The sequence below is a fragment of the Sporothrix schenckii genome (genome assembly GCF_000961545.1).
Source record: "Sporothrix schenckii 1099-18 chromosome Unknown Cont47, whole genome shotgun sequence".
Taxonomy (NCBI): domain Eukaryota; kingdom Fungi; phylum Ascomycota; class Sordariomycetes; order Ophiostomatales; family Ophiostomataceae; genus Sporothrix; species Sporothrix schenckii.
The window spans coordinates 4,428,035-4,454,141 of record NW_015971148.1 but is presented as its reverse complement, the minus strand read 5'-3'; the positions used below and the strand labels follow the sequence as shown (position 1 = coordinate 4,454,141).

The 26,107-nt window shown below is 55.3% G+C and overlaps 8 protein-coding genes and 1 non-coding gene across 9 annotated transcripts; 6 read left to right on the top strand and 3 right to left on the bottom strand.

Annotated features, from left to right (window-relative positions):
- Positions 1 to 605: 605 nt before the first annotated feature.
- SPSK_04687 (uncharacterized protein) lies at positions 606 to 947 on the bottom strand (the record flags this gene model as incomplete). Its single annotated transcript, XM_016731487.1, has 1 exon — positions 606 to 947. The coding sequence occupies one exon, from the start codon at positions 945 to 947 to the stop codon at positions 606 to 608; it is 342 nt and encodes a 113-aa protein (XP_016585934.1).
- An 81-nt stretch (positions 948 to 1,028) lies between these two features.
- SPSK_03901 (AP2-associated kinase) lies at positions 1,029 to 4,714 on the top strand (the record flags this gene model as incomplete). Its single annotated transcript, XM_016730716.1, has 3 exons — positions 1,029 to 1,989; positions 2,060 to 2,157; positions 2,228 to 4,714. The coding sequence occupies 3 exons, from the start codon at positions 1,029 to 1,031 to the stop codon at positions 4,712 to 4,714; spliced, it is 3,546 nt and encodes a 1,181-aa protein (XP_016585933.1).
- A 682-nt stretch (positions 4,715 to 5,396) lies between these two features.
- On the top strand, positions 5,397 to 5,468 carry SPSK_11281. Its single transcript has one exon. It is a non-coding gene; the product is annotated as a tRNA-His (tRNA).
- A 4,340-nt stretch (positions 5,469 to 9,808) lies between these two features.
- Positions 9,809 to 13,077, top strand: SPSK_03931 (sodium/potassium-transporting ATPase subunit alpha; the record flags this gene model as incomplete). Its single annotated transcript, XM_016730746.1, has 4 exons — positions 9,809 to 10,053; positions 10,144 to 10,217; positions 10,296 to 11,127; positions 11,259 to 13,077. The coding sequence occupies 4 exons, from the start codon at positions 9,809 to 9,811 to the stop codon at positions 13,075 to 13,077; spliced, it is 2,970 nt and encodes a 989-aa protein (XP_016585932.1).
- Positions 13,078 to 13,135: 58 nt separating this feature from the next.
- SPSK_04507 (uncharacterized protein) lies at positions 13,136 to 13,956 on the top strand (the record flags this gene model as incomplete). The annotated part of the gene is made up of 2 exons (XM_016731311.1): positions 13,136 to 13,293; positions 13,323 to 13,956. 2 exons carry the CDS (start codon positions 13,136 to 13,138, stop codon positions 13,954 to 13,956), a joined length of 792 nt encoding a protein of 263 aa, XP_016585931.1.
- Positions 13,957 to 14,933: 977 nt separating this feature from the next.
- SPSK_04722 (uncharacterized protein) lies at positions 14,934 to 15,218 on the top strand (the record flags this gene model as incomplete). The annotated part of the gene is made up of 1 exon (XM_016731519.1): positions 14,934 to 15,218. One exon carries the CDS (start codon positions 14,934 to 14,936, stop codon positions 15,216 to 15,218), a length of 285 nt encoding a protein of 94 aa, XP_016585930.1.
- A 439-nt stretch (positions 15,219 to 15,657) lies between these two features.
- On the bottom strand, positions 15,658 to 17,352 carry SPSK_04185 (amino acid transporter; the record flags this gene model as incomplete). The annotated part of the gene is made up of 1 exon (XM_016730996.1): positions 15,658 to 17,352. The coding sequence occupies one exon, from the start codon at positions 17,350 to 17,352 to the stop codon at positions 15,658 to 15,660; it is 1,695 nt and encodes a 564-aa protein (XP_016585929.1).
- A 2,508-nt stretch (positions 17,353 to 19,860) lies between these two features.
- SPSK_10600 (uncharacterized protein) lies at positions 19,861 to 20,124 on the top strand (the record flags this gene model as incomplete). The annotated part of the gene is made up of 1 exon (XM_016736944.1): positions 19,861 to 20,124. The coding sequence occupies one exon, from the start codon at positions 19,861 to 19,863 to the stop codon at positions 20,122 to 20,124; it is 264 nt and encodes an 87-aa protein (XP_016585928.1).
- Positions 20,125 to 21,587: 1,463 nt separating this feature from the next.
- SPSK_03889 (heat repeat protein) lies at positions 21,588 to 25,492 on the bottom strand (the record flags this gene model as incomplete). The annotated part of the gene is made up of 2 exons (XM_016730704.1): positions 21,588 to 25,358; positions 25,427 to 25,492. 2 exons carry the CDS (start codon positions 25,490 to 25,492, stop codon positions 21,588 to 21,590), a joined length of 3,837 nt encoding a protein of 1,278 aa, XP_016585927.1.
- Between the last annotated feature and the right edge of the window lie 615 nt (positions 25,493 to 26,107).

The window sequence follows — 26,107 nt, the reverse complement described above, 5'->3', positions numbered from 1 at the left end:
AGGAGATGACAGAGATGTCCGGTACAGTCCGAATGACAACATACCTCGCACGCGTAATTTGACTTCATGCCAACTTCGATCAGGCCAAGACAGGTTATTTGGACCTTATGAGTCTCTATGGTTTTGTGGTCCTCGTCGCCATCACCATCGTCAGTATGCGGCCATTTTGCAGCACAGCCCAACTTACACAATTCAGCCAGACGGACCGGCACCAGCTGGCAGCCCCACACCTGACACCACGAGTGCGCCATGCTTCCAACTGTCCTGATTCCATACCTTCTGATTAGCCGCTAGCCTGGCGCTGCTCCAGCAAGGCAGCATGAAACACCGCCTGAGGAAGGCGCCCTGAAAGCCTCCTTCCTGCCCTAGTATTTCTCACGACGACCACAGGGAGCATCCTTCTCCATTGGCACACTTGCACCTTGCACCTTCCCTGGTTCCTCAGCCACACAGACGGGAAAGAGGCCATCGTATGCAGTTGCCATTTCCTCCTCCTTGTTGTCTTCCTCATCAATATCGTCAAATTTGACTCCTATTTTCTGAATCATTTGGCTCCCTTCCACCGTCGTTTGCCGCCTCGCACTGCATGCCGCGATGAGCCTGCCTTAGGCCCCTCCTGTGCTTTCCCCTTCGCTTCGGCCAATGCCGAGTTCCTTCGCTCCATTTTGTTGCTCGGCCGTCCTTCCTCCTTGTGACAGCGATTCGTCTTCGAACCCTGTCTTGCTCTTTGACGATCTGTCTGCCACGCCGGCGGCGTTACTCACGACCTGTACCCCCAGTCCACCGGTAAACAACACGTCGACGACAACACGAGTCACATCCAACAATCTCCACAGCTGCTTAGCACCCTCTCGGCCCACGACCCACCGCCCAAGCTCTCGAACCGCCTCCGCTCTCTCGGTCCCTTTCCCTGTTTCCTTTTCGACATCGCCGTTTCTCAGGAACATAAGACTTTGCCTTTGCCTCCACCGCTGCTTTTGCTTCACATCAAACGCGCATCGTCACGATAGCCCGGAGACTGCCAAAGCATGGCGTCCCACAGTCAGGCCATGCCGGCGTCCCGGCCAGGCCAGCACCGTTCGCAGCCGCCACCGCCACAATATCACAGCCAGCCGCAGCAGCAGGTGCCAGCTGCCCCCCACGGTACGGCACCACAAGGCACCTTTGCGCCGGGCACCAAGATCCAGGTTGGCAGCCATCGCGTGGTTATCCAAAAGTACCTTTCCGAGGGCGGTTTCGCCCACGTCTACCTCGTCAAGTTGCAGTCACCGATTGACGGCACCGATCTCGCCGTACTCAAGCGCGTTGCCGTGCCCGACAAGGATGCCCTGCGCAGCATGCGCACCGAGGTCGAGACTATGAAGCGCCTCAAGGGCCACCGCGCCATTGTCACCTACTTTGACTCGCACGCCTCCGAGCTTCGTGGCGGCGGCTACGAGGTGTTCTTGCTCATGGAGTACTGCGACGGCGGCGGCCTCATGGACTTTATGAACACGCGCCTGCAGCACCGCCTCACGGAGCCCGAGATCCTGTCCATATTTAGCGACGTCGCCGAGGGCGTTGCCTGCATGCACTACCTCAAGCCGCCGCTTCTGCACCGCGACCTCAAGGTCGAAAATGTTTTGATCAGCAAGGGTGGCAGCGGCAAGAGTGGCGGCAGCAGTGCGCGCCGTCGCTTCAAGCTGTGCGATTTTGGTTCCGCCGCACCGCCCAAGGCTGCACCTGTGTCCGTGGTCGAGTGCCGCCTCATGGATGAGGACGTGCAGAGGCACACGACTCTGCAGTACCGCAGTCCCGAGATGATCGATGTCTACCGGCGACAACCCATTGACGAGAAGTCTGACATTTGGGCGCTAGGTGTGCTTCTATACAAACTCTGCTATTATACGACACCATTCGAGGACCAATCCTCGCAGCTGGCCATTCTCAACGCCAGCTATCGGTTTCCAAGTCACCCAACCTTTTCTGACCGCTTAAAAGCGTTGATTGGTATGGTAGTTCTGCGGCCATTGGTCGCTTAACCACAGTAGCGAACCGTAACTAACCTTGTACTTGTTAGGTTCCATGTTACGAGAGGACCAAGGCGTTCGTCCAAACATCTACCAAGTCCTCAAGGAGTCTTGCGCCATGCAAGGCAAGGACACTCCTGTCAAAGATGTAGGTGATCTCCATGGTACGGCCATGTTTCCCTCCTCGAACCCCACAGTAGTATCCTAACAGAGTACAGATCTATTCCGGCCGATCACAATCCGAGCCGCGAGGGGGCGACAGAGCCTCGGCCGCCGATAAGAACTCTGTGTCTGCGCCTGTTGTTGGTGCCGTCTTCGCGCCCACATCCAAACCACAGCAGGCCATCCCCGACATCGTCCCGATGCGACGGGGTCGTCCGACAGCAGCACCCGCTGGCCAGCCAGCAACGTCGTCTGCCCAGAAACCGAGCGCCTCTCCAATGCGTGTCACCAAGGGCGATCCCTTTGCTGCCCTTGACTCCAAATCGACAAGCCAGTCTGCCGATGAGCTGTCCAACAGGTTTCCCACGTTGGACCAGTTCTCCATCTTGCACGACCAGGGCACGCGGTTCAGTTTCGACGATCAACAGGCCGCGGCCGGTGGGTCATCCGTTGCAGCGTCTACCGAAGCAGACAAAACCAAGGATTTGAAGCAGAGGGTCACTGAGCGTCTGGCAGGCGATGCGTTTGTTTCCGCTCCGCAACCCACGGCCAACACAAAGTCGACACCGCAAGCTGCAGCTGCAGCTGCCACGGCGGCCGTAGCGGCTGGCAAGGTTTCGCCATCCATGGCTGGTATCACGAAAACTGTATCGGACCCGGTTCGGCCAACAAACCGACTGCCTGGTCATATCGACGCGTCCTCCGAGAGCTCCGCTAAACCAACAGCGCAAGTACCGCAACGAGCGTCAGAGATGAGCCGTGCATCGGCGATCATCTCTAGCACGCCTGAACTCCAGGCCATTTCTGCGCAGCGCGAGCAGAAGCCCAAAATGGTGTCTACAGGAACCATGACGTCTCCCTCTCCGACACCGCCGCCGCCAGACTTGCCCAACCGGATGCCACAGTATCAGGTCTTCCGCTTCCCACCAACAGACCACCAGAACCCCAACCGCGCGTCCAGCCTTCCTCGAAAGCCATACCAAGACTTGAGCGGTGGTGGCCCCGGTGAACACAGCCAGACGCCGCCGCCGCACCTGCGGACACAAGCACAGGCAATGCACATCCGACATCCATCCTCGTCGCGTCCGTCGCTGGAAGGCCAACGCCCTAACACCGACTCGTTGGAGCCGGTCACAACCTCTGTGCCCTCGTTGCCGAGTCGCCCTCGACCAACGAGCACGTACCTCGAGTCGAACATGGACTACTTGCGTGAGCGCGAAGTGAGTGGAGGCAACGCCGGCCACAGCGATTTCAGAGCTCCTTCGGTCTCGCCTCGGCCTGGCCTCGATCACAACAAGAACAACGGCGGCAGCAGCAACTGGGACGAGACACCCATTGAGTCAAATGTGGATTATCTTCGGTCGATGGAAGAGCAGCCTGATAATAAGCGCGACCGTGGCCTGGCCAAGATGAGCGGCGGCAAGCGGTCGAGCATGACGGCACTTGCAGGCACAAAAAATCTTTTTGCTGGCAAGTTCGGCGACGCTTTTAAACGGTTCGAAACAAGCACGGGTGGCAGTAGTGGCAGCGGCAGCAGGGACAACAGGGACAACAACTCGGCGGTTCTTGGTCCTAGTCGCACTCCGTCGCCCCTGAAACAGCTTGAGCGCAACGACAGCAGCTACGGCGGCACCGGTAGTGGCGAAAGATACCGTGGCGACCCCTATGACAACAACGAGCTGCCGCTCGAGGTGACGGACGACATGCCGCCCGAGGTACGTCGTGAAATTGAGCGTCGTCGTCTGTCGATGGAGGAGAAGCGCGTGGCTGCTGCGGCTGCCGAATACCGCCAGCGCCTGGCCAGGGTGGACACGGGCTCCACCTCGCTCTCACGGACGACAACCAGCTCCAGCGGCGCGCCTGCACCCATGCCGCTCCCCAAGAGCATGCCCAAGAGCATTGGCGGTGTGTCGCGTGCTGTGTCGATACAGAACCGCGTGCAGAACCTGTTGAGCGAGGCGCGGTCATCGGCGCCGGCAACCCGTACTGCTTCGGGTTACGGCCACTTTACGGACGACGGCAGCAATGCCAGTGGTGGCGGTGCTGGTGTTGGCCGGTCGGATTCGGTTGCGCGCTCTGCACCCGTCGCCAACGCTCGCGGTAGTTTCGACGAGCGGCCCGAAGTGCATAGGAAGCCTGTCCTCGTGGGCCGGAATTCAATGACAATATCCGACGACCACCACGGTGGTCCTCCGCCACCTAAACCGTCGGCCAAGCCGAAGCCCATGCATCTCAACAAGCCTCTCCCACTGATCGGCAAGAACAGCAACAGCAACGCACAGCCGGGCTCGCCGAATGCGGCCTACCCTGCGTCGCAACCCGTCAACGCACGCAGTGCGGCTACTCTGCCAAGCAAGACCGGCGCTTCGGGATCGCAGTCAGCCTTGATGGCGCCGGATCTGCCTGGCCAGCCGGTGCTCGAAGGCATGTCGGTTCAGGACCGGGATGACTATATCCGCGACTTTACACGGCGGTTCCCGAGCCTGACGTCGATTGAGATGGTGGAGCGGGACCTGTCTGCCGAGGACGCGCATCGGCAGTGATTATGACACACACAGCGTATATACGTCTAAGCACGCCATCCGACAACTCGTGCACATATATACCAATGAGCTTTTATTTATACAAGTGCCTTTTTCAGCTTCTCTTTGTGAATTTCACGAGGCGCAACTTATGTTCTGCTTTTTGCGTGCCGGGACCTTTTGTTAGAGATCATGAGGAAGAGCCACGCTCTCTCCTATAATTATTAAAGCATACACGTTCGCTGTCGCTGAAAATGGAGTTCAAGAAACATCGTAGTGAAAGCAAGGATGTAAAACATACAATGCTGAAAATCAAAAACCCAAGGGTTACTTGACCGATGTTTGTCAATGTTTGCGGATCACTTTTGTCGGAGGTTTTGATGCACCCCAAAACACGTCACTGTTAGTGTAGTAGAAGAAGAGGGGTTACAGGGGCCCAAATATTACTGCCAGTCAGACAGTGGGCGGTGGTACGCTAGAGTCTGCGGTGGAAGAAATGGAAGAGCAAAACAACACAATATAATTCCTCACCACCGGTTGGTTCTTGTCGTGTCTACATGACCGCGACGTCCCCGCCAAGCGGAGGAGACAAGTGGAAATACGAACACGTTCCTGCCTCCTAATCACAGGTCCCCCATTCACGGGCGGTCTTGGCTATTAGAGCCTCTGAGAGGACCGAAAGACTCCACAAATACCACGAGAAGGGGTTATGGTTTAGTGGCTAGAATACTTCGTTGTGGCCGAAGAGACCCGTGTTCGATTCACGGTAATCCCACAGATTTGGTTTTTTGCTCATCGCAACTACGGACATTTATGACGCTTGGATTGATTTTGTTTTCTTTTACATTACACCAACAGTATCTGCTCGCATATCTGTGTTGCATTTTTCGAGGTCAATTGAGTTGCTTCGCAGACGTTGGCGTGGCAGTTTCTCGATTTGCCAGTATATTATGTGTGCCTCATTTTAGAGGGTTCATCGTTTTGTGAACTTTGCTTTTATTGCATCTTGTTTTTATTATATCAAATGCTCCTTTTTATAATATCTTTTCCGGAAGCTGTTTGCTTGTTGTATTTCTGATTTTCGATTTTATCAGCTTCAAAACTACTATCTTTTCCCCCTAATTTTCCACAATTTTTTTTTGATCGCCTCTTTCCATAAACATGTATCGCCAAACATTTTCTTCGTGTCTTCTGTCTACAGATGACGATAAATCTGCGAGAATCTTTTCGTCTTATTTCCACGCTTGCGTTATTAAAACATTTCGTCAAAAATTCCCCATATTGAATGCTCGTTCTTCTGCCAAGCAGTATCTGAACTATCTTCTATCCCGTCCATGCAGGATTGGATTAGTTTCGCTGGTAACATTAGGTCCCTGAATTGGAAAAGAGAAACATGTGCCCACATGCCCACACCATTGCAATCAAGCCCATGGATCGGGTACCCTGGCCGTTGGCTGTACCGGTGACGTACCGGCGCTAACAAAGCTGTAGGATAAGCTCCAAGCAATCATAAGAGGAGGAAACCAAAGCCAGACCGCTTGGTGACCTGTGCGTGGTTTATTTCATACGGGGGTGTGTCGTAGACTTCTTAATCATTTTCTTTTTATTTTCTTTTTCGTGGAAATACATCATCTTGCGTTTCTATGGAACATAAACTCTGCTTCGACACACCCAGTCCTTCGTTCATCTCTCTGTTATATTATGTTTATTCTGTAGATCATTGGTACTCTTGAAGACTGATCCACCAATCGTCAAGATCAGTCCAGGTTCTACCAAGAGTATATGAGATACGAAAAAGTTGCATACCAGACTACAGAGAGAGTTGGTCCCTAAGAAAACGATCGTACGCTACGGCGAAGAATCCGGCCTCACTCTCTCTCCATTTCCGATGCCGACGCAAACCCATCTTCTTTCATATTAAACCGCCGCGCTACCGGTCAGCGTGTAAATTTGGTCAATACCGTTCGCAATGCAAAGAGTAAGTCGTGCAGCATACTCCGTAAATCTCATTCCTGTCCGGTATGCTATGCATGTGGAATCAGCACGGTCGTCCAGCACGGCCGTGCTTATTAGCCTTGTTTTGTTTTCTTTGTTTTGTTGCTTTCCTTCTGGTGGAACGGAGAAATCACGACATACGACGTACGGAATAATAATACGTCGTAGAGAAGGAGGCGCGAGGAAGAACGGTATGTGAGGGAGGTGAGCTACGCGCCACGGTTTACATATATGCCGGACGAATCCAACTTGAAATTTTCCACTTGGCCCTCGCTTCGTTGTGCACAATGCAGTCGTCTCTGCGCCTTCACATTTCCAATGTTACGGAGTAAGACTGTATGCCGTCTGTCGTACTAGCACCTGCAACGCTAGCTCACCAAAATTTCCTGTTTTCCACCGCATGCGATATTTTCTCGTCCCTAATTAGCACTTTCACACCAAATCCGCTTTTTCTGCTGCGTTGCGGCTGGGCTACCTTAGTGATTTCCCTGCTTTTCTTTTTGTGCCTGCCGCTCATTAGATCGCTCGTCCTCGTTCATTATTGTTATTTTATTCTTGCCCGGTCTTGGGCCTTTTTAATTCTGGGTCCGCCACGTGTGAATCAAAGAAACATAGCCACCCCATGTTTCTTTATTGTCCCTTTTGTTATTAGTCTGGTTGACCATTGGCAAGTCCACTGATTTACACCACTTCCATTCTCCCACCAGTCGTTCTGAGACCTCAACGTCCGCTCTTCCTTGGACCTATTTGACTCTTCTCGTTCTTCTCTCGCTTTCCCTCGCAAATCCTGCCAAAACAACGAGCAAATGTATCCAGCCATTTATTGTGCAAGCCAAGCACCCAATACGCATAATATCCATATAATTTACAACTCCTACGTCAGTTCTTAGCTGCAGTCCATAGGCACACAGCCTTCCCAGCTCTCCCATCGCTGTGCAATTTCTAGCTGCTGAATCAAGTGACAACCACACGACATCTGCTTCTTGTAAAACACCAAACACCAATCATCCACAAGTGAAGCTTTCCGTATCATCGTGACCCTTTCCCACTCATTTGCACACGTCACACACCTAAAGCAACCCTAAGGCAATTAAGGCAAACAAGCTTCGGGAACTAGTGGGTCGTGCCCCGTCACTTGCGTGCGTGCGTGTGTATGTGCGCGTGTGCATCTGTGCTGCGATGCAGGCAATTGCATTGTGGATCGAGTATGTTGTCCCGTGTGGTACGCTATGAATTGCACCCTTCATTCTCCACTCCGTCGGTGACGACTCTCCTTCCTTGAGGTCCCCTCGCTTGAACGTTGCTCTGCTGATGGGGAGGCCTCCTTTTGTGGGCGCTGTACTACAACATACATTGTAAGAATCCCAAGTCTCCCTCTCCCTCGCCTTCCTCCTCTCTACTTTCCTTCACCCGATCTAGACGGAAGCGAAAATGAGAAATATAATAACCTGGAAAACATTGGCGACACGGCTTTTCTCTCCGGCCTGCCATTTCCGATCCTGAAACAGCATGGATGGCGACAGAACTAATCGCCGACACCATACACCGTCGTCTTTCTATCCAACATATCGACCGCAGCGCATGGTGACGTCTCGAAACCGTTAGCAAACAGTTACCTAAGGACACGCCTGGGTCCTCCAATTTAGGCATATGCGACAATGCATTTCCTCTTTGGGCCCTTGCCGTTGATCCTTTCATTTTTCCTTTTTCTTTTATTGTTCCCCTGGACATGCGTGCCAGTTCTTTGATATCATTTTTGCGCTGGAGCCGCCGCATTCTCGACCAATAGGATGCTCGCCTTTTCGAATCCTTCACCAGCCATTCTCGTTTTTCTTTGCGACTCTGTGACTTTGCGGCTACGAGGCACAGCCCCCTGTTCATGGGTCATGGCCGGCTGGACAAACGATCCGAAGGCAAAGGGCCTTTTTCCCAACTAGCGGCTCATCTACCGTGCAAACAGGAACGACAATGGGACGCACAATACGACGTAGTGCAATGGGAGGAGGGGGGCGGTCTCTTCTTTAAGCACGTGTTTGGCGCACTCCCGTCCCAAATTCCTGTTTTGTTTCTGCTCTCGTTTTTTGATTTTACCATTTATTTATTTATCATTTTATCACTTTACCATTTTATCATTTTATTTTATTTTATAGTCTTGCCCCTTTGCTCGACCCTCTTCTTTCAACACCCAGTCGGTCCCCGTCGCTTGACCCCATCTGGATGGACTCCGGTTTATCTTCTGGTCGGCGCAGAGGTGCAGAGTGACAAGAGACCCATAGAACATCGCCATATGACCTTTTTCATGTTTGTCTTTGTTGGTTTGCCCTTCCTTCAGGCTGATTATCCGATTTATTCTTTATACAGAATATAATTTCCTAATTGAATGATTCGACCGTTGCCCCAGGGCGGTCTATCTTGTCGTTTCTCACCAGTTGGAACGACGACATGTAAATGCCTCATCGTAACACACGGTGACTATACTTTGCTCTCTCACGGCAAAGCGGTTCCAGTTGCTTGCAAGGACCTCAAAATGACAAGAATGGACAGAGGACGCGTACCAGCCATTTGGCCTCAAAGGAGCAAGCAAAGCAAGCTTTTCCAGGGTTTACATAACTGTAACGTAATGCCAGAACGACTGAACAGCTCCACGAACGAGTTTCCTCATTCTGCAAAGCTTCACGTTTATGGGAGAGATGAGAGGGATGAAAATTGACGGTCTAAACAAGACTGTCACCAAATAGGACAAAGATGACATCGGATATGCAGACCATGTAGCCAAGACACGCAAATGAGGAAATAGGGGGCCGTATAGGATGCCTTGTAGCGTGGAAGCACAAGCATTGATCAGTCTATCATGTTGATGGCCCATTGTCACAAAGAGGCGTCACTGCCGACCAGGCATAAATATCTTTGCCAGCCATCACCCATATGGTCTTGCTGCCCTTGATGTGAACAACAACACCCTTCATATTATTTTGTCCTTTCATCTACAGCCCTTCCCTCAAAACACACCTCCCCTCTCCGCTCTCACTCCTTGTTGCGTCTTCCTTCGGGTTGATTTCTCCGTTTTCTTCCTCGTCACCGTCTCATTCCTATCTTCCTCCCCCCCTCGCATCCTTCAAAATGGTTGTTGAAAACACGCTCGTCTGGCAAAAAGCCGACGATGAGGAAAAGGGCGGTGTCCGTGCCTCTCGCCATGACCGATTTGCCTTGGAAAAGGGTGAAGGTGGTGATGAGAACGACGATGGCTCGCCTTCGTCTTCCAGTGGCGGCGCCCGTATGCGCAACAGGTCGGCCCGTCAACGGTCACGCTCATCACGCCGCTCGATTGACCCATCTGCAGCTCTTCCCATCCAGTACCGCACACTGTACGTACCCCTATACATGCCCCTATACGTGCCGCTCGTTACCATACCCCAGGTGAGGTATGTGATGACACGCACACTGACATTGTACAGCTCCCAGGACATTGATGATGCCGAGCGCCAGCGCAAGGGCGAACAGACCAAGGCCAAGGATGCCATGGTGTCGAGTACGTCGTCTTCATCACGCAGGAAAACAAACATGTGCTTCACGTGCCTTCATCTCTGACAACGTGCTTTCCTTTTAGAATTCGAGGCCATCGACTGGCACAAGATCTCCTCGGCCGAGCTGGAAAAGCGCCTCGACACCAGCATCGTCGCTGGTCTGTCGGCCAACACGGCCAAGGACCGCCTCCGCACGCACGGCGCCAACGCCATCTCGCCCCTGCCCAACCCGTGGTTCGGCAAAGTCGTCGGGTACTTCTTCAAGGGCTTCGGTTCTATCCTGGCGGTTGGCGGCATCTTGGTGTTTCTGTCATGGAAGCCGCTCGGCGAGCCGGCACCCGCTGTCGCCAACTTGGCCCTCGGCATTGTCCTGATTGCCGTCTTCCTCCTCCAGGCCGCCTTCAATGGCTGGCAGGACTGGTCCTCGTCGCGTGTGATGCAGTCCATCACCGCCATGCTTCCGGCCTCGTGCCACGTCCTTCGCGAGAACGGCATCCAGACGGAGATTGCCGCTGCCGACCTCGTGCCCGGCGATGTGCTGCTGCTGACGGCCGGCGACCGCATCCCTGCCGATGTCCGCTACGTGCGCGTGTCGCATGACATGACAGTCGACCGGGCCGTCTTGACGGGCGAGTCGAAGCCGATCAAGGCCAGTGCGTCCGAAGGCCGCACGGCGGCCGCCAGCGACAACTACCTCGAGACCAACTGCATTGGCCTGCAGGGCACGCACTGCGTGACGGGCACGGCGCGCGCGGTGGTGGTGGCAACGGGCGATTCCACCGTGTTTGGTCAGATTGCCAAGCTGACGAGCACGCCCAAGACGGGACTGACAACGATGGAGCGCGAGATTCTGCGCTTTGTGCTGCTCATCTTTGTCATCATGGTGACCTGGATTGTCGTGCTCGTGGCTGTCTGGTATGTCTGTCTCTTCCTGTGCATACTCATTGCCCTGGTCTATCAAGCCTTGGGACGGTAGCGTTTTGTTTTTGTCTTTTTTTTTTTGGCCGAATAAAATCATGTTGACACTTTTATTTTCTATTTTCCAGGGCCGGCTGGCTGCGCAAGGCACATCCCGACTGGATTAGCGTGCCGATGCTGATTGTCAGTGCCGTCAGTGTGGCCATTGCCTATATTCCCGAAGGCCTACCCATTGCCACGACGGCGAGCTTGACCATCACGGCCAATCTCATGAAGAAGCATCGTATCCTGTGCAAGTCGCTCAAGACCGTTGAGACGTTGGGTGCCGTGTCCGTCATTTGCTCCGACAAGACCGGCACTCTGACCAAGAACAAGATGTATGTCACCGACTGCTCGCTGGGTGTCACGACCTACACCACCGACGAGGTAGTACTGCTGGCTGAGGGTGCCCCCGCCTCCGCGTTCCCGTCGCCCTTGAACCAGTTGTGTGCTGGTGCGGGACTGTGCAACACCGCCGAGTTTGATACAGCCGCCGAGGACGAGGATGATGTCGAGGCCAATGGTCCCAAGAAAGAGCGCCGCATCTTTGGCAACGCCACGGACCAGGCCGCCCTGCGTCTCGCCGACCGCCTGGGCCACATTGCTGAGCTGCGTGCCGCCTGGTCCACCGTCGCCGACCTCGCCTTTGACAGCAAGACCAAGTACATGGCCACCGCCCTTGCCCTCAACGACACCAGCAACAACAACAGCATAGCACACCAGTGCCTGACACACGGCGAGGTGGTGGACAGCACGTTTGGCAAAATCAACCCCAGTGCGCCGGCTCTACCACTGCCTGCCGTTCAGCAGAACACGCTCCTGTTTCTCAAGGGCGCGCCGGATATGCTCCTCGACAAGTGCACGCGCATTGTGCAGGCGGGCGTCGGTGAGGGGGGCAGTAGCGTCGTCGCCTTGACGCCCACGACGCGTGCCGCTGTGCAGCAGACCAAGGACGCTTGGTCCGCCGAGGGACGCCGTGTGATTCTCGTCGCGCGCAAGATTCTTGCTCCTGGTGTGCTCGTTAACGGCGCCGCGGCCAAGAACGACGAGCGCCTCAAGAGCGAGGTGCACGCTGGCGCGTTCACGCTGATCGGCTTGCTGGCGCTCATGGACCCGCCACGCGACGAGATCCACGACGTGATGCAGACGCTGCGCGGTGCCGGCATTCGCTCGGTCATGGTGACGGGTGATTTTGGTCTGACGGCGCTTGCGATTGCGCGCCAGTGCGGCATGGTGAGCACGCGTGCGGTGCACGGCATGGCCGATCTGGTCCGGTCCCCCAGCAAGAGCGTCGGCAAGAACGTCGGCGCGTCCAGCGAGAAGGCCGACGCGGCACCGTCCGCGGCACCGTCCGCGGCTCGCAAGTGGGCTGCCAAACTGCACGTGGCCCACGCCGACGCTGCTCCGATGGATCATCCGCTGCCGCCCGCGCCCCCGCAAACAACGGCCCTGCTTCTGACCGGTGCCGACCTGCTCAAGGTCAGCGACTACCAGTGGGACCAAATCTGCTCGGCGACCCACTACCCGGAGATTGTTTTTGCCCGCACCACGCCCGACCAGAAGCTGCGCATTGTTCGTGCGTTCCAGGCCCGCGGCGCCGTTGTGGCCATGACGGGCGACGGCGTCAACGACGCACCCGCTCTCAAGGCTGCCGACGTTGGCATTGCGCTGGCCGGGGGCTCGGACATTGCTGTCGAGGCTGCCGACATGGTGCTGCTTGGCGGGTCAACGTTTGCGAGCGTGGTCGAGGCTGTGCGCTATGGCCGTCTTGTGTTTGACAACATGAAGAAGATCATCGCGTACCTGCTGCCGGCCGGTTCGTGGTCTGAGTTCTGGCCTGTGTTCACGAATGTCATTCTGGGCCTGCCGCAGATCCTGTCGTCGTTCTTAATGATTATTATTTGGTGAGCTTATTTCTTCGATTTTGGGATTTTGGGATTTTGGGTGTTTTGTTGGGACGCACCAGATGGCGACTTCCTTGCAATGCGCTCCTTCCACATTGCGACCATTTGCACCTTCCCTCTGTCGTTCCGCACCTCCTTCCATTTCAGCCTCGTGCACAGTTCCTTCCCTGCTCTGTCTCTCACCCCTATTCGGCGATCTTGTCGTCGCGATCGTCTTCACGTCGGCTTCACTTGCTAACCCATCTATAGCTGCTTCACCGACTGCATCGCTGCTATTGTTCTCGCGTACGAGACCCCCGAGGCCGACCTCCTGCTGCGCCCACCCCGCAACCTGCGCACCACCCGCCTCGTCAACTGGCAGCTCATGTTCCATGCCTATGGATTTGTCGGCATGTTTGAGGTCGTCCTCAGCTTCACCATGGCCTACTGGTACCTCGTGCGCCGCGGCGTGCCCTTTGGCGAGCTGTGGCTGTCCTTTGGCAACTACGACGCGGACTTTTTGGCCACCGTCGACGGCCTGGACGGCCTGACGGCGCGCATCAACGAGGCCAGCTCGGTGTATTTCATCACCCTCGTCGTGCTGCAGTGGTTCAATCTCATGGCCGTGCGCACACGCCGCCTCTCGCTGTTCCAGCACCCGCCCGCGTTCAACAAGGCGACGCAGAACCTGCTGCTGTTTCCGGCCATTGTCTTGTCGCTGGGCATTGCCGTTATCTGGCTGTACATTCCGCAGCTGCAGGTTGTGCTGGGCACGTCGGGCGTGCCGGCCGAGTACTACTTCTTGCCCATGGCGCTGGGACTGGGCCTCCTGGGCCTCGACGAGGCGCGCAAGGCATCGGTGCGTCGCTGGCCCAATGGCCTTCTGGCCAAGATGGCCTGGTGACAGTGTGAGGGAAAATCGAGATGCTGGGTTGAATAAAGGTTAATCCAGTTTTGGTGTGTCTCCATTTCTTGGCAGAGATGGGCGCCTCTACACGTTGGTCCAATTTATAGTCTACTTCCGTATTCTCCCATATTATATAACATAATATCTGTCACATCTGGTCTTGCATCGGCCTTACGCAAATATTCATCCGTCGTCACACAGGACTCTACACAGGATTAAAAATACTTCATCTCATGGTTCTTCACCCGACACTGCTTGCGTTGGCTTCGAATTTCGAAGATCCGACGTATTATAGAATTATAGAATCATGCCATTGCTGAATGGGTAGACAGCTAAGTGAAGTTGTCGATGCAGTGAATGATAGGAGCCTTCTACGATGGACTGTCTTTTGCCACGCGCCATATCTCAAGACTTGAATTTGGCGTGTTTGTGTACAACTACAACGTATGTCGTACTCTGTCTGTCCTTTCTCATCCGTTCGTGCCGTCCTCATCGTTGACGGCGACCTGTCCATGACAAAGCCCGCACTAGGTCCCAAAAGAGGGGAATCGAGCTGGAGCGTCGGCGATTAGGGCTCCACCGTGTCGTGCAGTGTTTCCGTTCCCCGGGTGCACCTTCCACAGGTCGGCGAGCTCCTTTTACCGGGTTCCTTCCTTGCTTCGGCAACCTTATCAGCACGGCATCCAATTTAGGAATGTTTCAAAAAGAGTCAATTTCCATCTCATTTCTTCCTCTTCTTCCTTCATACCACCATTTTCGATTTTTCTCTCCCAGCGTCTTCGACCTTGTCCCACTCACCACCACACGGCAGTGAAAAGGTTAGCTCGCCCACTTTTCCACTAACCCCCCACATCATTACTTGTAAAGCATCCACTGACTTCTTTGCTCACCTCAGCAACTTCGACTTCTACTCACGTCAACAAGAACGTCACAATCGACATTTCCACTACCAACAGATCTATCCATCCGTCATCATGTGTATGGGCGCAACTTGTCCTACCTGCTGTAAGCTTCTTCGCCCCGTCGGTCGTCTCTGTCGGCTGCCCCCAGCCTTTTCTCCCTATTCGTCCGCTTCGACGTTCACCATTGACAACATCCACCTCCCAGCAAAGCAGACCTGGCGCGGCTGCGGCCGCCACATCCCGCAAGCCCTCTCCGGCGTTCCCGAGACGGAGTGGTGCGCGTGCACGCCCAAGGTGACTGTGGACGGCAAAGAGTACCCGCCGGCAGCAGGCACCGGCACGGCAGCCAGTACGTAACTTGTGATTGTGTCACGAAGCGAGAGTGCCAAGCAGGTCTCAAGCGAGATGTATAGATGATGGGTGATGATTGAGGCGTTAGATAGAGCATCGGTGCATTGTGGTTGGGGGATGGTTAAGAGTACGGAAGAACGTACTAGGCATATGATTGGATTGTGATTGCAAGAGTTCATGCAGTGTGTGTAGTATATAGTAATCCTGACAGTTTGAAACATTGTTGTAAGTTTAGTCTATCATCTCGTGTATACAGTATGTGTAGTATGTGTATGAGTGTACGGAATATATGGCAAGGAAACATCGTCCATAGCGCCATGGGGTATGAACAAAAGAATGACGGAATCGGAATCACTTAAGTCAATATAAATCAACATCAACAGCACCCTCACCGTGCGCTCAGCCTGCCTTCAACTCGTCTGTTTGCTTGTAATTTGCTCGCCTGTCAACCTCGGAACAGTTGGTTATACACCCGCCTCGGCAGGTTCGACCACTTCTTGGGCGCGCGGTCCTCCTCGAGCGGCGGCGGCACAAAGTCACACAGGCCATCAAGCACGTCAATGTCCTCCGTCGGGACGTATAAGCGCCAGTCGCGAGCATAGACCTTCCAGCCGACGTACAGGAACAAGACAATAGGCAGGCACAGGTACTTTTGGAAGAAGACCGAGGCCGACGGCTTGGCGCCCGGCGACGGATACAGAGCGCTGTAAAAGGAGGCGATGAGACAAACGATGTTCAAGAACAGGCCGATGCAGCTGCCATAGACACCAAAGTTGGGCTTGTAGGGGATCTGGTCGAGCGTGCGGCCCTTGGCCTTCCAGACGTAGCGGAAGCGGATGTGCGTCAGGCAGATGGAGCCCCAGACAAAGAGGAAGGAGAGACCGGAGAGCGAGAGGAGCCAGTTGAAGACGGTGGTGGCCTGGCCCGACTCGCCGATAAAGGCCAGCAGGCCGAACGCAAACTGGACGACGATGCACCAGATCGGACGGCCCTTGCGGTCGACGTGGGCGAGAAACTTGGGGGCCATGCCGTGCTCGGCCAGGGCCTGCATGGTGCGCGTCGAGCCGAACGTGCACGAGTTGGCGACGCTGATGACAGAGATGGTAATGACGGCGTTGAAGATGGACGGCAGGACCTTGATGCCGGCGTCCTGGATGGCGAGGACAAAGGGCGAGGCCTTGCTGTTCGCGCCCTCGGCACCCAGCAAGCGGCTGTCGGTGGCGGGCAGGATGAGGCCCAGCATGAAGAGGTTGACAATGTAGAAGCAGGCAATGCGCATAAACACCTGCTTGCTGGCGGTGGGAATCGACTTGAGCGGGTTCTTGGTCTCGGCTGCCGCCAGGCCGACGAGCTCCGTGCCGCCAAAGGAGAAGGCGGCCACGACAAAGACGCTCGCGAAGCCGTTGAAGCCGTTTTGGAAGGCTCCCGGGTCGTGCCAGTACTTGGCACCCAGGTAGCCCTGGCTGCCAACGCCGCCGACGTTGATGACGATGCCGAGGATGATGAAACCGACGCAGGCGCAGACCTTGACCATGCTCAGCACAAACTCGACCTCGCCGTAGCCCTTGACGCCAAAGACCTGGATGCTCATCAGGACCACCAGGAAGACGGCGATCCAGATGCCCTCGTTCAAGTCTTCGCGCCAGAAGCGGATCGTGATCGAGGCGGCCGTCAGCTCAAAGGGCAGGACGGTCAGCCAGGTCAGGGCATAGTCCCAGCCCGTGGCAAACCCCCAGGCCGGGTCGACGAAGCGGACCACGTAGCTGTAAAAGGCGCCGTTGACCGGGTACAGCACGGCCAGCTCGGCAAGCGCCTGGCAGGTGAACAGCAGCATAACGCCGACAATCAGGTAGCAAATGACGAGCGACGCGGGTCCGCCTGCGTGCAGCGCGCCGCCGGAACCAACAAACAGACCGGCACCAATGGCTCCGCCAATGGCAATCATCTGCATGTGGCGGCCCTTGAGTTGGCGGTGGAGCGTGCCGTTGGCAATGCTGCCGTCGTCCTGGCCGGGCTTGTTGGGGCGCACAACACCGACCTCTTCATCGCTGGGGAGGATGTCATGGTGTTCGACGCGGGCCGGCGCCAGGTGGACGGCATCCGGGCGGGTATAAACGTTCTTCTCGTCCTGGCCGCTCATAGTGACACAAAAGGATGAACGGGGTGATTTGGGGAGGGTAAGGTGAGGTCGAGAAGGGGGCGTTGGTGAGTCTTGCTCTGTGTTGGAAGACGATGGCTTGGTAGCCGTTGAGGCTAATGTTTAATATGAATACGACGACCCGTTTGAGCAAGCCTATCTGGGGGAAGTCGGGGAAATAAAGAAAGAGATTGTGGAGAGAGTGGAGGGGGATGACGAGGGACGGCCGCTGTTTTAATAGAGAGAGAAGATGAGGGGAGACGAGAGATGGATGATAGTAAGTGGAGATGTGGATATGACAGGAGGGGAGAGGAGGAGAAGATGGAGACGAGATGGAGACGAGATGGGAAAGAGAAGAAATGGGCAGGAGTCAGCCAGATCAGCCTGGTCGGTCAACATGGGAAGGTGCAGGGCATTCTGGGATATAAATGGAAGGAACGATTGTTGGCGGACTTGGAGGGAGAGGGGAGGGGGGGGGGTGGTTGAGTATGAAATTCGGGACCCCAGCCAACAGACACGGACGATCCCAAGCACGCATATGTGGTACGAAGATGACGCTAGGAAGATGTGTTGTCTTGCGCCCTGGTGTTGTTGTTTGCTGGCGGCGCTGACAAAAAGCCGCCTTGAGGGAGCCGTGGAGCATCTTGGCTTTTTTCGTCTTCACTGGACTACCTAGCTATAAACTATTTACATGTACAGCCTTATCTACAACCTTGGCTAGTAATACGAAGCCACCCAACAGGACACTAAAGCCTGAAAGTGCCGTATTCTGGGGGAAAATCTTGGCGGGAACACGTGCCACTGACCATGTGCCAGTGGATGTGTAAGGACGAGCAAATAAGTATGGAGAGATGTGGCAAAGGAGAGTACAAGCGTATTGGCCTAGCTAGGCGGTGTCATGGTGGTGGCTGGTGGTGGAACTTGAGAAGAAGAATGGGAAACGACGAGTAAACAAGAGACACAGCAGGGCAGACAGGGAATACAGGTCACGGCATTTGTAAAACGTTGGACACAGGCACACGAAAAGAACGTTGAAAGTATTCTTGGCCGAGGCGAGCGAGGCTTTGTCATTGTTCGAGATCATCCAGGACAAAATTTCCTAAAGCAGAGGTGGCCGAGGAGAAATATGCTAAAACATACACAGTACGGAGTAATATGCCGTGCAAAATCCACGTACAACTTTTATGGTAAGAACCGTACGACGTTGAAACAGAGAGGATCGAGTGGATATCAAGTGGGGATTTTGGGTGGCAATCCTGCACGACCAAGGCAAGAAGATCAACATCAGGACTGCGGAGTACGATGTGGTAAGTAAAATAGAGGAATCATTCAGTACAAGTAAGAACGAGAGGAATCAAATATAAAAAAGGTGACAAACCAAATATGAGGAAAATAAAGGAAGCAAAAGAGGCAAAGAATAAACGTAGCTAGACTGCACCGTATCCTCGACGGGCACAGGTTAGGAGACTTGAAGGTACCTTGCACGGTTCCTCTGTATGGCTGGTACAAGAGCGACTTTAGGGCGTGCTTTGACCCCAAATTTGGTTTGAATCGGCTGGAAAGAGTGGGTTTTAGCGGTTTGCCAGCCAACTGTAGGAGGAAGACCAGCGGAGAAGTCATTTGAATAACGACGTCCGACAGCAAGATCAGGAATGTTCATTGTGGAGAGCGTCGTTTGTATTTTGTATGCTATACAGTAAATGTTATGTAAGTCGACCAACCAGAAAGCAAAGTGACAGTCAGATAAACAGACGAAATGACGGACGGACGTGCTTGGACTAACGGAGACAAAGGAAGCAGATCGCTTTCGTTTGTTTGTCCACTTGTCTCCAACGTCGACGGCTTCAGTTGCATGATGGCCTATTTTGTACAGTGGAAAGGAAATGAGGCAACAAAAACTACGGCATGATATCGTCTATCGCAGATAGGCCAGGAGAGAGGCTTCTACCTCCCCTTTCCACTCCAAATACAAGCCCAGAGGGACGGTTGGTTGTAGACATTCCCTCCGAGGCCATGTCCGCGGCAGTCCATTGCTGGTTGCTTCTCGTATTTGCAGTACTTCTGTCGTACGACGCTCACAAATCCGTACTTTCCTCAATGACGAGGCGTGGCGGTACCTCCCGCCAAGAAGACCGAGAAAGTCCAGATAGCGATCCACACGGAGGGTTAATACAAAATAGGAAAGAGGTTAGGACGACGGGGCGACGATCGAGACGTGAATACACAGAAAAGGGAAAAAAGGCAGCAGGGCAAGAAAAATTCGGCCTCGACTAGCGGAGCATGTATTGTGTAATTACTCTGTATGCGCTCGTTCTTGTTTGCATCGTCGTATGTGGCGCGCGGAACTACTGTGTACATGACCTCCCTGCCTCCTAGGTCAGGCCCGCGCCTTCCCAACGACCCCTAGAATCGCACCATCCCTGCTGAAAGCGGACAACGTCCTTCCCTCCACAGCTGTGTACCAGACGATCTCCGAAGGAAAGTACCCTGCACTGCCGCTGCGTATTCAACATGCGGAAGGAGGCAAGCTGGACACACACAAAACGACGAAATGCCGAGATGCCGACCCCAAGCCGACCATCCAAGGCCGCGGCTCTCTTCCCCACACCACCAATGCATCTGCTGATCCTTCTGCACGCCAGCAAACAAACTCCTTCTAGAAACCTTCTAGGCGTTTTTGTCTCGTCCCTCTTCCCCTCTTTCCAGTCCTCTTCGCGACCAACCGCATTCCACCACCTCGACGATCAACAGCAGCATTGCCACAGTCAGTCGTAGGCTTCCAACTTTCCGGATGCAACGCTGGCTGGATTTGCTCGAATGAGTCGGCTAGACTGCATTTCTTTGGCTTCCATGCATGCTTCCATGCTTCCATGCAGGCTTTGTGCTCTGTGATGTCGTGTTTGGCTGATCGCATCCTGTCGCTCCATCGACGTCGCGTTGCTCGATACGTCGTGGATCCAGACTTGACTTGTCTTCTTCTCAAAATCCCGCAGGTAGCATCCACCCTGTTACTCCCCTCTCCTTGGCTTGCATGGCGGGGATCGCTGTCGTTATGTCGTTATGCGGCCTCACATTTGTCAGACTGATGTGACCTTTACTTATTGCGAACAACGACTTCGTCAGATCCTTCTCCCTTTCATCCCTCCGCCATCCTCACGCGACCTGCTTCCACATCGCCTCACCGAAACTCGCCAATGTTTGTCGTCTGTGCGGACGCATGTTTCGTATGGGGCGAAGGATTTGGCATTCCTGACAGAGTATGGAGAAGACGCACAAAAGTACTTCGTACAACCGCGTTTTCAGTGGGTTAAGAGAATCGCATACTGTGTACAACTGCCCCGACATTACTCGTGACAAAAGAAAACGTAATAGAATACATTAGTCGACTCAACGGGCATTGATTTCACATCAACACAGCCAATGGCTATCTATATTTTTGAATCGATTTACAAAGGAGACGACGAAACAGCCATCCAGGGGGCTTGCAAATCAATATCAAATGAAGCCTCCCTGCCCGCCCGTCTGCTTGGCTGGTTTGTCGGGCGTAAACTGTCTGGTGGAGGCTGCTGGGCTGCTGGGTTAGAAAGACGCCAAGGACTCACCTATCCTAGCTTGGCTGCATCGACGAGGGCTCTCTTCTGTCGCATTGTAAACAGGCAGTCCAGGTTGGTCAATTCGTGTAAACCGTGCAGAGGCTCAATTGCAAGACTGAATCTTTGGTATTATTGATTTGGGTGCCTGCACCTACGCATAGTCTAGCGCCAGGCGAGGCTGAATCGAACCAATGGCTACTTACGGTAGCTCATCTCAACTGACCAACTACATGAACTGCTTCGTTTTGCTTCCTCGAGGCTATTGGATACACTCATAGACGACGCTAGTAGAGCCTAACAGCCTTCAGGCTACCCTAAACGACAAATGGACAACTACTGAGACAAGCCTTCCGGACAAACAATACCGCGGAATTGCTAGCAGCTTTGCTGTCGAAACTGAACGAACAACACATTGCCTCCACTCCCACTCTGCAGCCAAGGCAGGCCAAAGTGATATTGTCTCAAATCGACTCGATGCCAGCGTTGGTCTGCCTCTTTGCAGATACGCCTTGTGTCTAAATATGTTTTGTCAACAAAATAGTCTGTCTGAGGTTTAACCGTCTATTCGATCAGGCATCTGCCCTTGACGCCGCAGTCTTCGTTCTGCATTTCGCCTCTCCCGGGCACACTCCTGCCAGGCCCCAACTACCCGACAAGAGGCACAAACTGCACGCCCGCCAAGACGGGTGGTGTTGCCATCATCCATGCGGCGTCGTGATCGTCTTCAGCTGCATCGTCGTCACGCCTCTTTGAAAGCTGCCCCACCCGATACCGCGCCAGCCACACTGCGTCTGCATTGACTACGGCGAGCGCCTCGCGTGCCCGACGCTCATCCGATACCGGCAGCGTGCGGCTCTGCGACGCCGACGTGCCCAAGAGCAGCTCCAAGATGGAGTCGTAGACATCGTCGTCCAGTTTCACATACGTGACAACGGCTGTGAGAAGGCCAGCCAGAGCCTCCCAGATTTGGACGGCCTGCGCAAAACGTCCGAGGCCAGTGGAGACGGACGACAAGGACGACGACGAGGGCACCAGCTGCTCCTCGCCTGTTCGTTGGGAGGTGGACAGAGACCGCGTCGCTGTCGCCCGTTGGTGGATGTGAATCGTCGACGGCCGGCCGCCGAATTGTGCGTTGGGACCGGCGGACCGTGTGGGCATCGTAGCTGTAGATGTAGCCGCCGTCAAAGATGCTGTAGACGTGGACGCCACCACTTTGGCGGCTGCTGCCGCTTTCTCCCGTGTCGCCCAGCCGCCCAGTTTTGCATGCCACTCGGCCTTGATGCGCGTCGACAGGAAATCACCCGCGCTCGCACACAGCGCCGCCAGCGCCTCGCACGCCGCCATCCTGACATAGGGCGCCGGGTCGTACAGCCGTGCCACCGCCACCGGCCAGACTGCATTGACGAGCGGCAGAAAAGCGTTTTCGTCCGCTGAGGCGAGCGCCGGCGCCACCGTTCCCAGCAGGTCCAGCAGCGACTTGCGCAGCGTCGGCGTGGGCGCCGTCAGGTAGTGCTGGGTTAACGTAGTGATGCGTGCGAGCAGTGCGTACGTGGGCGTCTTGGGGTCTTCTGGTTTACCGACCTCGTTGCCCTCCTTGCTGGTATCCGTCGGCTCGGCGTCGTCGTCGTCGTCGTCGTCGTCGTCGTCGTCGTTATCTTCCTCCTCCTTCCCCTCTCCATCTGTCCTCCTTTTTTCATGCTTGCGTAGTAGCTTGTCAGCCTCGGATGCCGCCTCCTTCCACGGCTGCCTTGGATGCCCAATCTCTTCCACGCCATCGTCCTCGGCCCCTCTTTCCATCTCCTTCCGACGCTTTGTCCGCCTATCCAGAATGGCCACAAGATCGTTGGTCGTTGACGGGTCAGGGCGTCTTTTCCGATTCTTTGCTGACGCCGACGACGCCGACATATTCGCCTTCTTTGAGCCCTTGCCATCCTCCAAAAGGTGCCTCGCCGACGACGGCTGGACGCTCTGCTGCACCACCTCGCTCAGCACGGAAAACAGGTTCTCCACAAACAGTGGGTATCCATGGTAGTTGTCCAGCGCCGCAAAGATGGCCGCCACCACGTCGTCCAGGTACGGCACCAGCCGCGCTCCCGCCAGGCGGATCATCATGGTCAGCACCCGTGTGGAGGCCGGCGAAATGTCAAACGTGTTCAGCCGCAGCGACACCGAGTTGAGCATGTAGTCGACGTTGTCCACAATCAATGCAGACACGCTGTCGTAACCGCACGACGAGGCCAGGCTGTTCAGCGTCGCCACGGCGTGTGCGCGCAGCCGGTCCTCGGGCGCGCCAAGGTACGTCGCGATCGGGTACAGCACGTCAATCAGCTCTGGTCGGAACGCCTCACCAAGACGGGCCGCCGCATACGCCGTCACCTCCAGTGCAATCGCCCCGACACGCCAATCCACCTCACCGTCGGCCGTCGACACAACGGACGTGACGTCAGAATGTGCCGCAAGTGCAGACACCGAATACGAAAACAGGTCCTCAAACACCGCCTCGGCGTCGGCCTTGGCTTCCTCGTTGAGCGATGAAAAGTCCAACAAGCTGTCCGGGTCGTCCTCGACACCCGACAATGCCGCCTTGACCAGCTCAAACGACAGCCAATACGCAGACACTTGGTCTACCCCCTCGGCGTCCCGTGCCACGTCCAGCATGTCGCCCGCCAGCAGTGCTTGTTGCGCAGGCGGGCCAACTTGCGCAATCAGGTCCAGCACGGAATCGCGCGTGTCTTTTTGGCTGCCCAGACCGAGAAGGACGGGCTTGTAGACAGCCATGGATTGTGTTGCCAACTGAGTGCTTCCGTTGGTGGCCAGCTTTCTGTCGGGGTTGCCATCTGCCTCAGCCGGTGCACTGTCTGCCAATTGCAGAATGGCATCTTCTGATACGGCCTCGCTCACGGCCGCCCGTGACCCAGCCGACGCGTGCACCAGCGTGGAAATGCTGTCCCGTAACGCCGCCGATAGCGATGCCTGCAGCACTGTCGAGTCCAGATGCAGGTTCTCGACTATAGCCACGGCTTTTTGCACGTTGCGCAGCGCCTGTTGCTTGACGACTTCGTCGCTCGCCTGCATCGCGCGGGGTAAGCTGGTGGCCCAGTTGTACGCCGTCGCCTTGATTACATCGCCGAGCTCAGGATATAGCATAGCGAGATGATGCAGCGTTGTCTGCGGACCAAAACTGCGGAAGGCGGTAGAGTTGTTTAGTGAATCGAGAGTGTCGCCGCCGTCGCCATCCACTTTTGTCGGCGACGTCACAATCGCACTCTCGACAAGAATGGACGTGCTGTCGGCGAGAGACATGTGGCATTCGTCCAATAGTCCAACGCAAAATTGTTGCACAGCGTCGCGGACGTCCTCGGACTCGTGGTTGCGCAGCTTCAACACACTGCTGAGTGCAAGCTTAATCTGTGCCGCTGTCGCGTGGAGCCATGCTCTGTCGAGCTTTTGCTTCTTCTCTGCTGTCTGTGACGGTGCTTGTATCAGCGATGGAAGTACCTCCGAGGACGATACGGTATCGCTGATAATCTCTTCTTCCACCTCGTTGTCAGGCTCTTCTTTATTCGTTTTTGTGTCTTTGTCGCCCTCGCCAACGTTGTCTCTCTGGAGACGCCTTGTCTGCAGGTCGCCCAGGGTGTTGACGAGCACCACAAACAGCACCTCGAGTGTCCGGACGACCACGCGTTTCTGCGTCTTGTGTGCGCCCGGCTGCGCGACCACACGGACGAGTCCGGATACCGTGCCGGGCAGAAACGAGGCCAGCGCCTCTTGGTCCTTGACTGTCGTGTACAGCGCCGCGAGCGCACCGAGCGCCTCGATCTGGATGGTCGGGATGATGGAGTCCGTCACGCCCTCGAGCATCACCGACACGGCATGTGCCAGCACGGGCACCACATTGGCCGTGACCAATGGTGACTCGGCCGAGCCGGGTTTGGCGGTCGCCGCGCCGGCTGTCTTCATCAGTGCCGCTAACGCGCGGTAGCCTTCGGCCACCGTCTCTTCGGGCAAAATTGCCTGGGTCTGGACCTGGACGACTTTGTCTGTTCGCCCTGCGGGCCGGCCGCCTGTGACGACGGTCGTCAGGAGAATGAGCAGCCGCTGTGCATTCTCGCCCGAAATCGAGGTCCGCCAGCCGTACTGGATCAGCACCCGCAGACATTTTGTGGCGTTCTCCAACAGGCGCGCCGGGTACGACGTCATGTGCTGCAGGATCGTCAGAAGCGGGAACGACGCGTAGTCCGCCATAGAAGCGTCCAGCACGGCGGCATCATACCCGACCTGGTCAGTCAGGAGGCCGTACAGAACATCTGTCTGCGACGTCATGCTGGCGGCCGCAGCCGCCGCCTCCCGCGGATCGGCATCGCGGCCACCGCTTTTGCGCAGTGCTTTGGCGATCTCAAGACAGCATGGTTTGAGCTGTACTGTTGTTAGCCAGAGGACGCCGCCCTTCCATTTCCTACACGCCGCGCAGCCATCTATCTCACCTTGTTGAAGAATTCGGACCGCTGCGTGGATGAGTTGCGAAAGGCCAGTTGCGGATGAGAGTCCATCGCGTTGAGAAGGTATGCTCCTACCGCATGGCGGATATGTAACGACGTCTCTTGTATGTCTGTACGCGTGCTCGTGTGCTCGCTTTGTCGCTGGCTTCTGTGCTCGTAGTGAGGGACGTGTCGATGGAGTTTGTTTGGGGCCAATGTCTCTTCGGTGCTTTGACGTCTGCAGTCGGAGCTATGGTGAACGCTAAAATGGGAAAGCGACTGGGGCTGGCAGGCACGATGACAAAAGTCGCCCAGGAGCGCAAAGGCAAGTGCGACACACATTTGGTCCCCACCACTAAGTATTGGGTAGGAGCGACTTAGCTATCAGATGAAGGTGCTTTGGTGGTTTTTTGTGCATTTTGCAGGTGGGGGTGGGGCCCACAGCGTCGTGACAAGCTATCATTCAGTGGAGCTTTCCTCAACGTCGCCAGTGCCAAGGAAGCCCCGTGAGAGGGTAGGTGCGATGAAGGAGACTTTCTTTCTTGAAAATCTAACCAGTCCATTTTATCAGATCCTTGGCAGTTACGCAGAGGAAGGTGCATTCTATAAGTAGAGGACCTCGGTCTTTCCTGTATTGTCGCTGCTGAATCACCTTACGCTTCTGCTCATTTTCCCTTTCTTTCCATC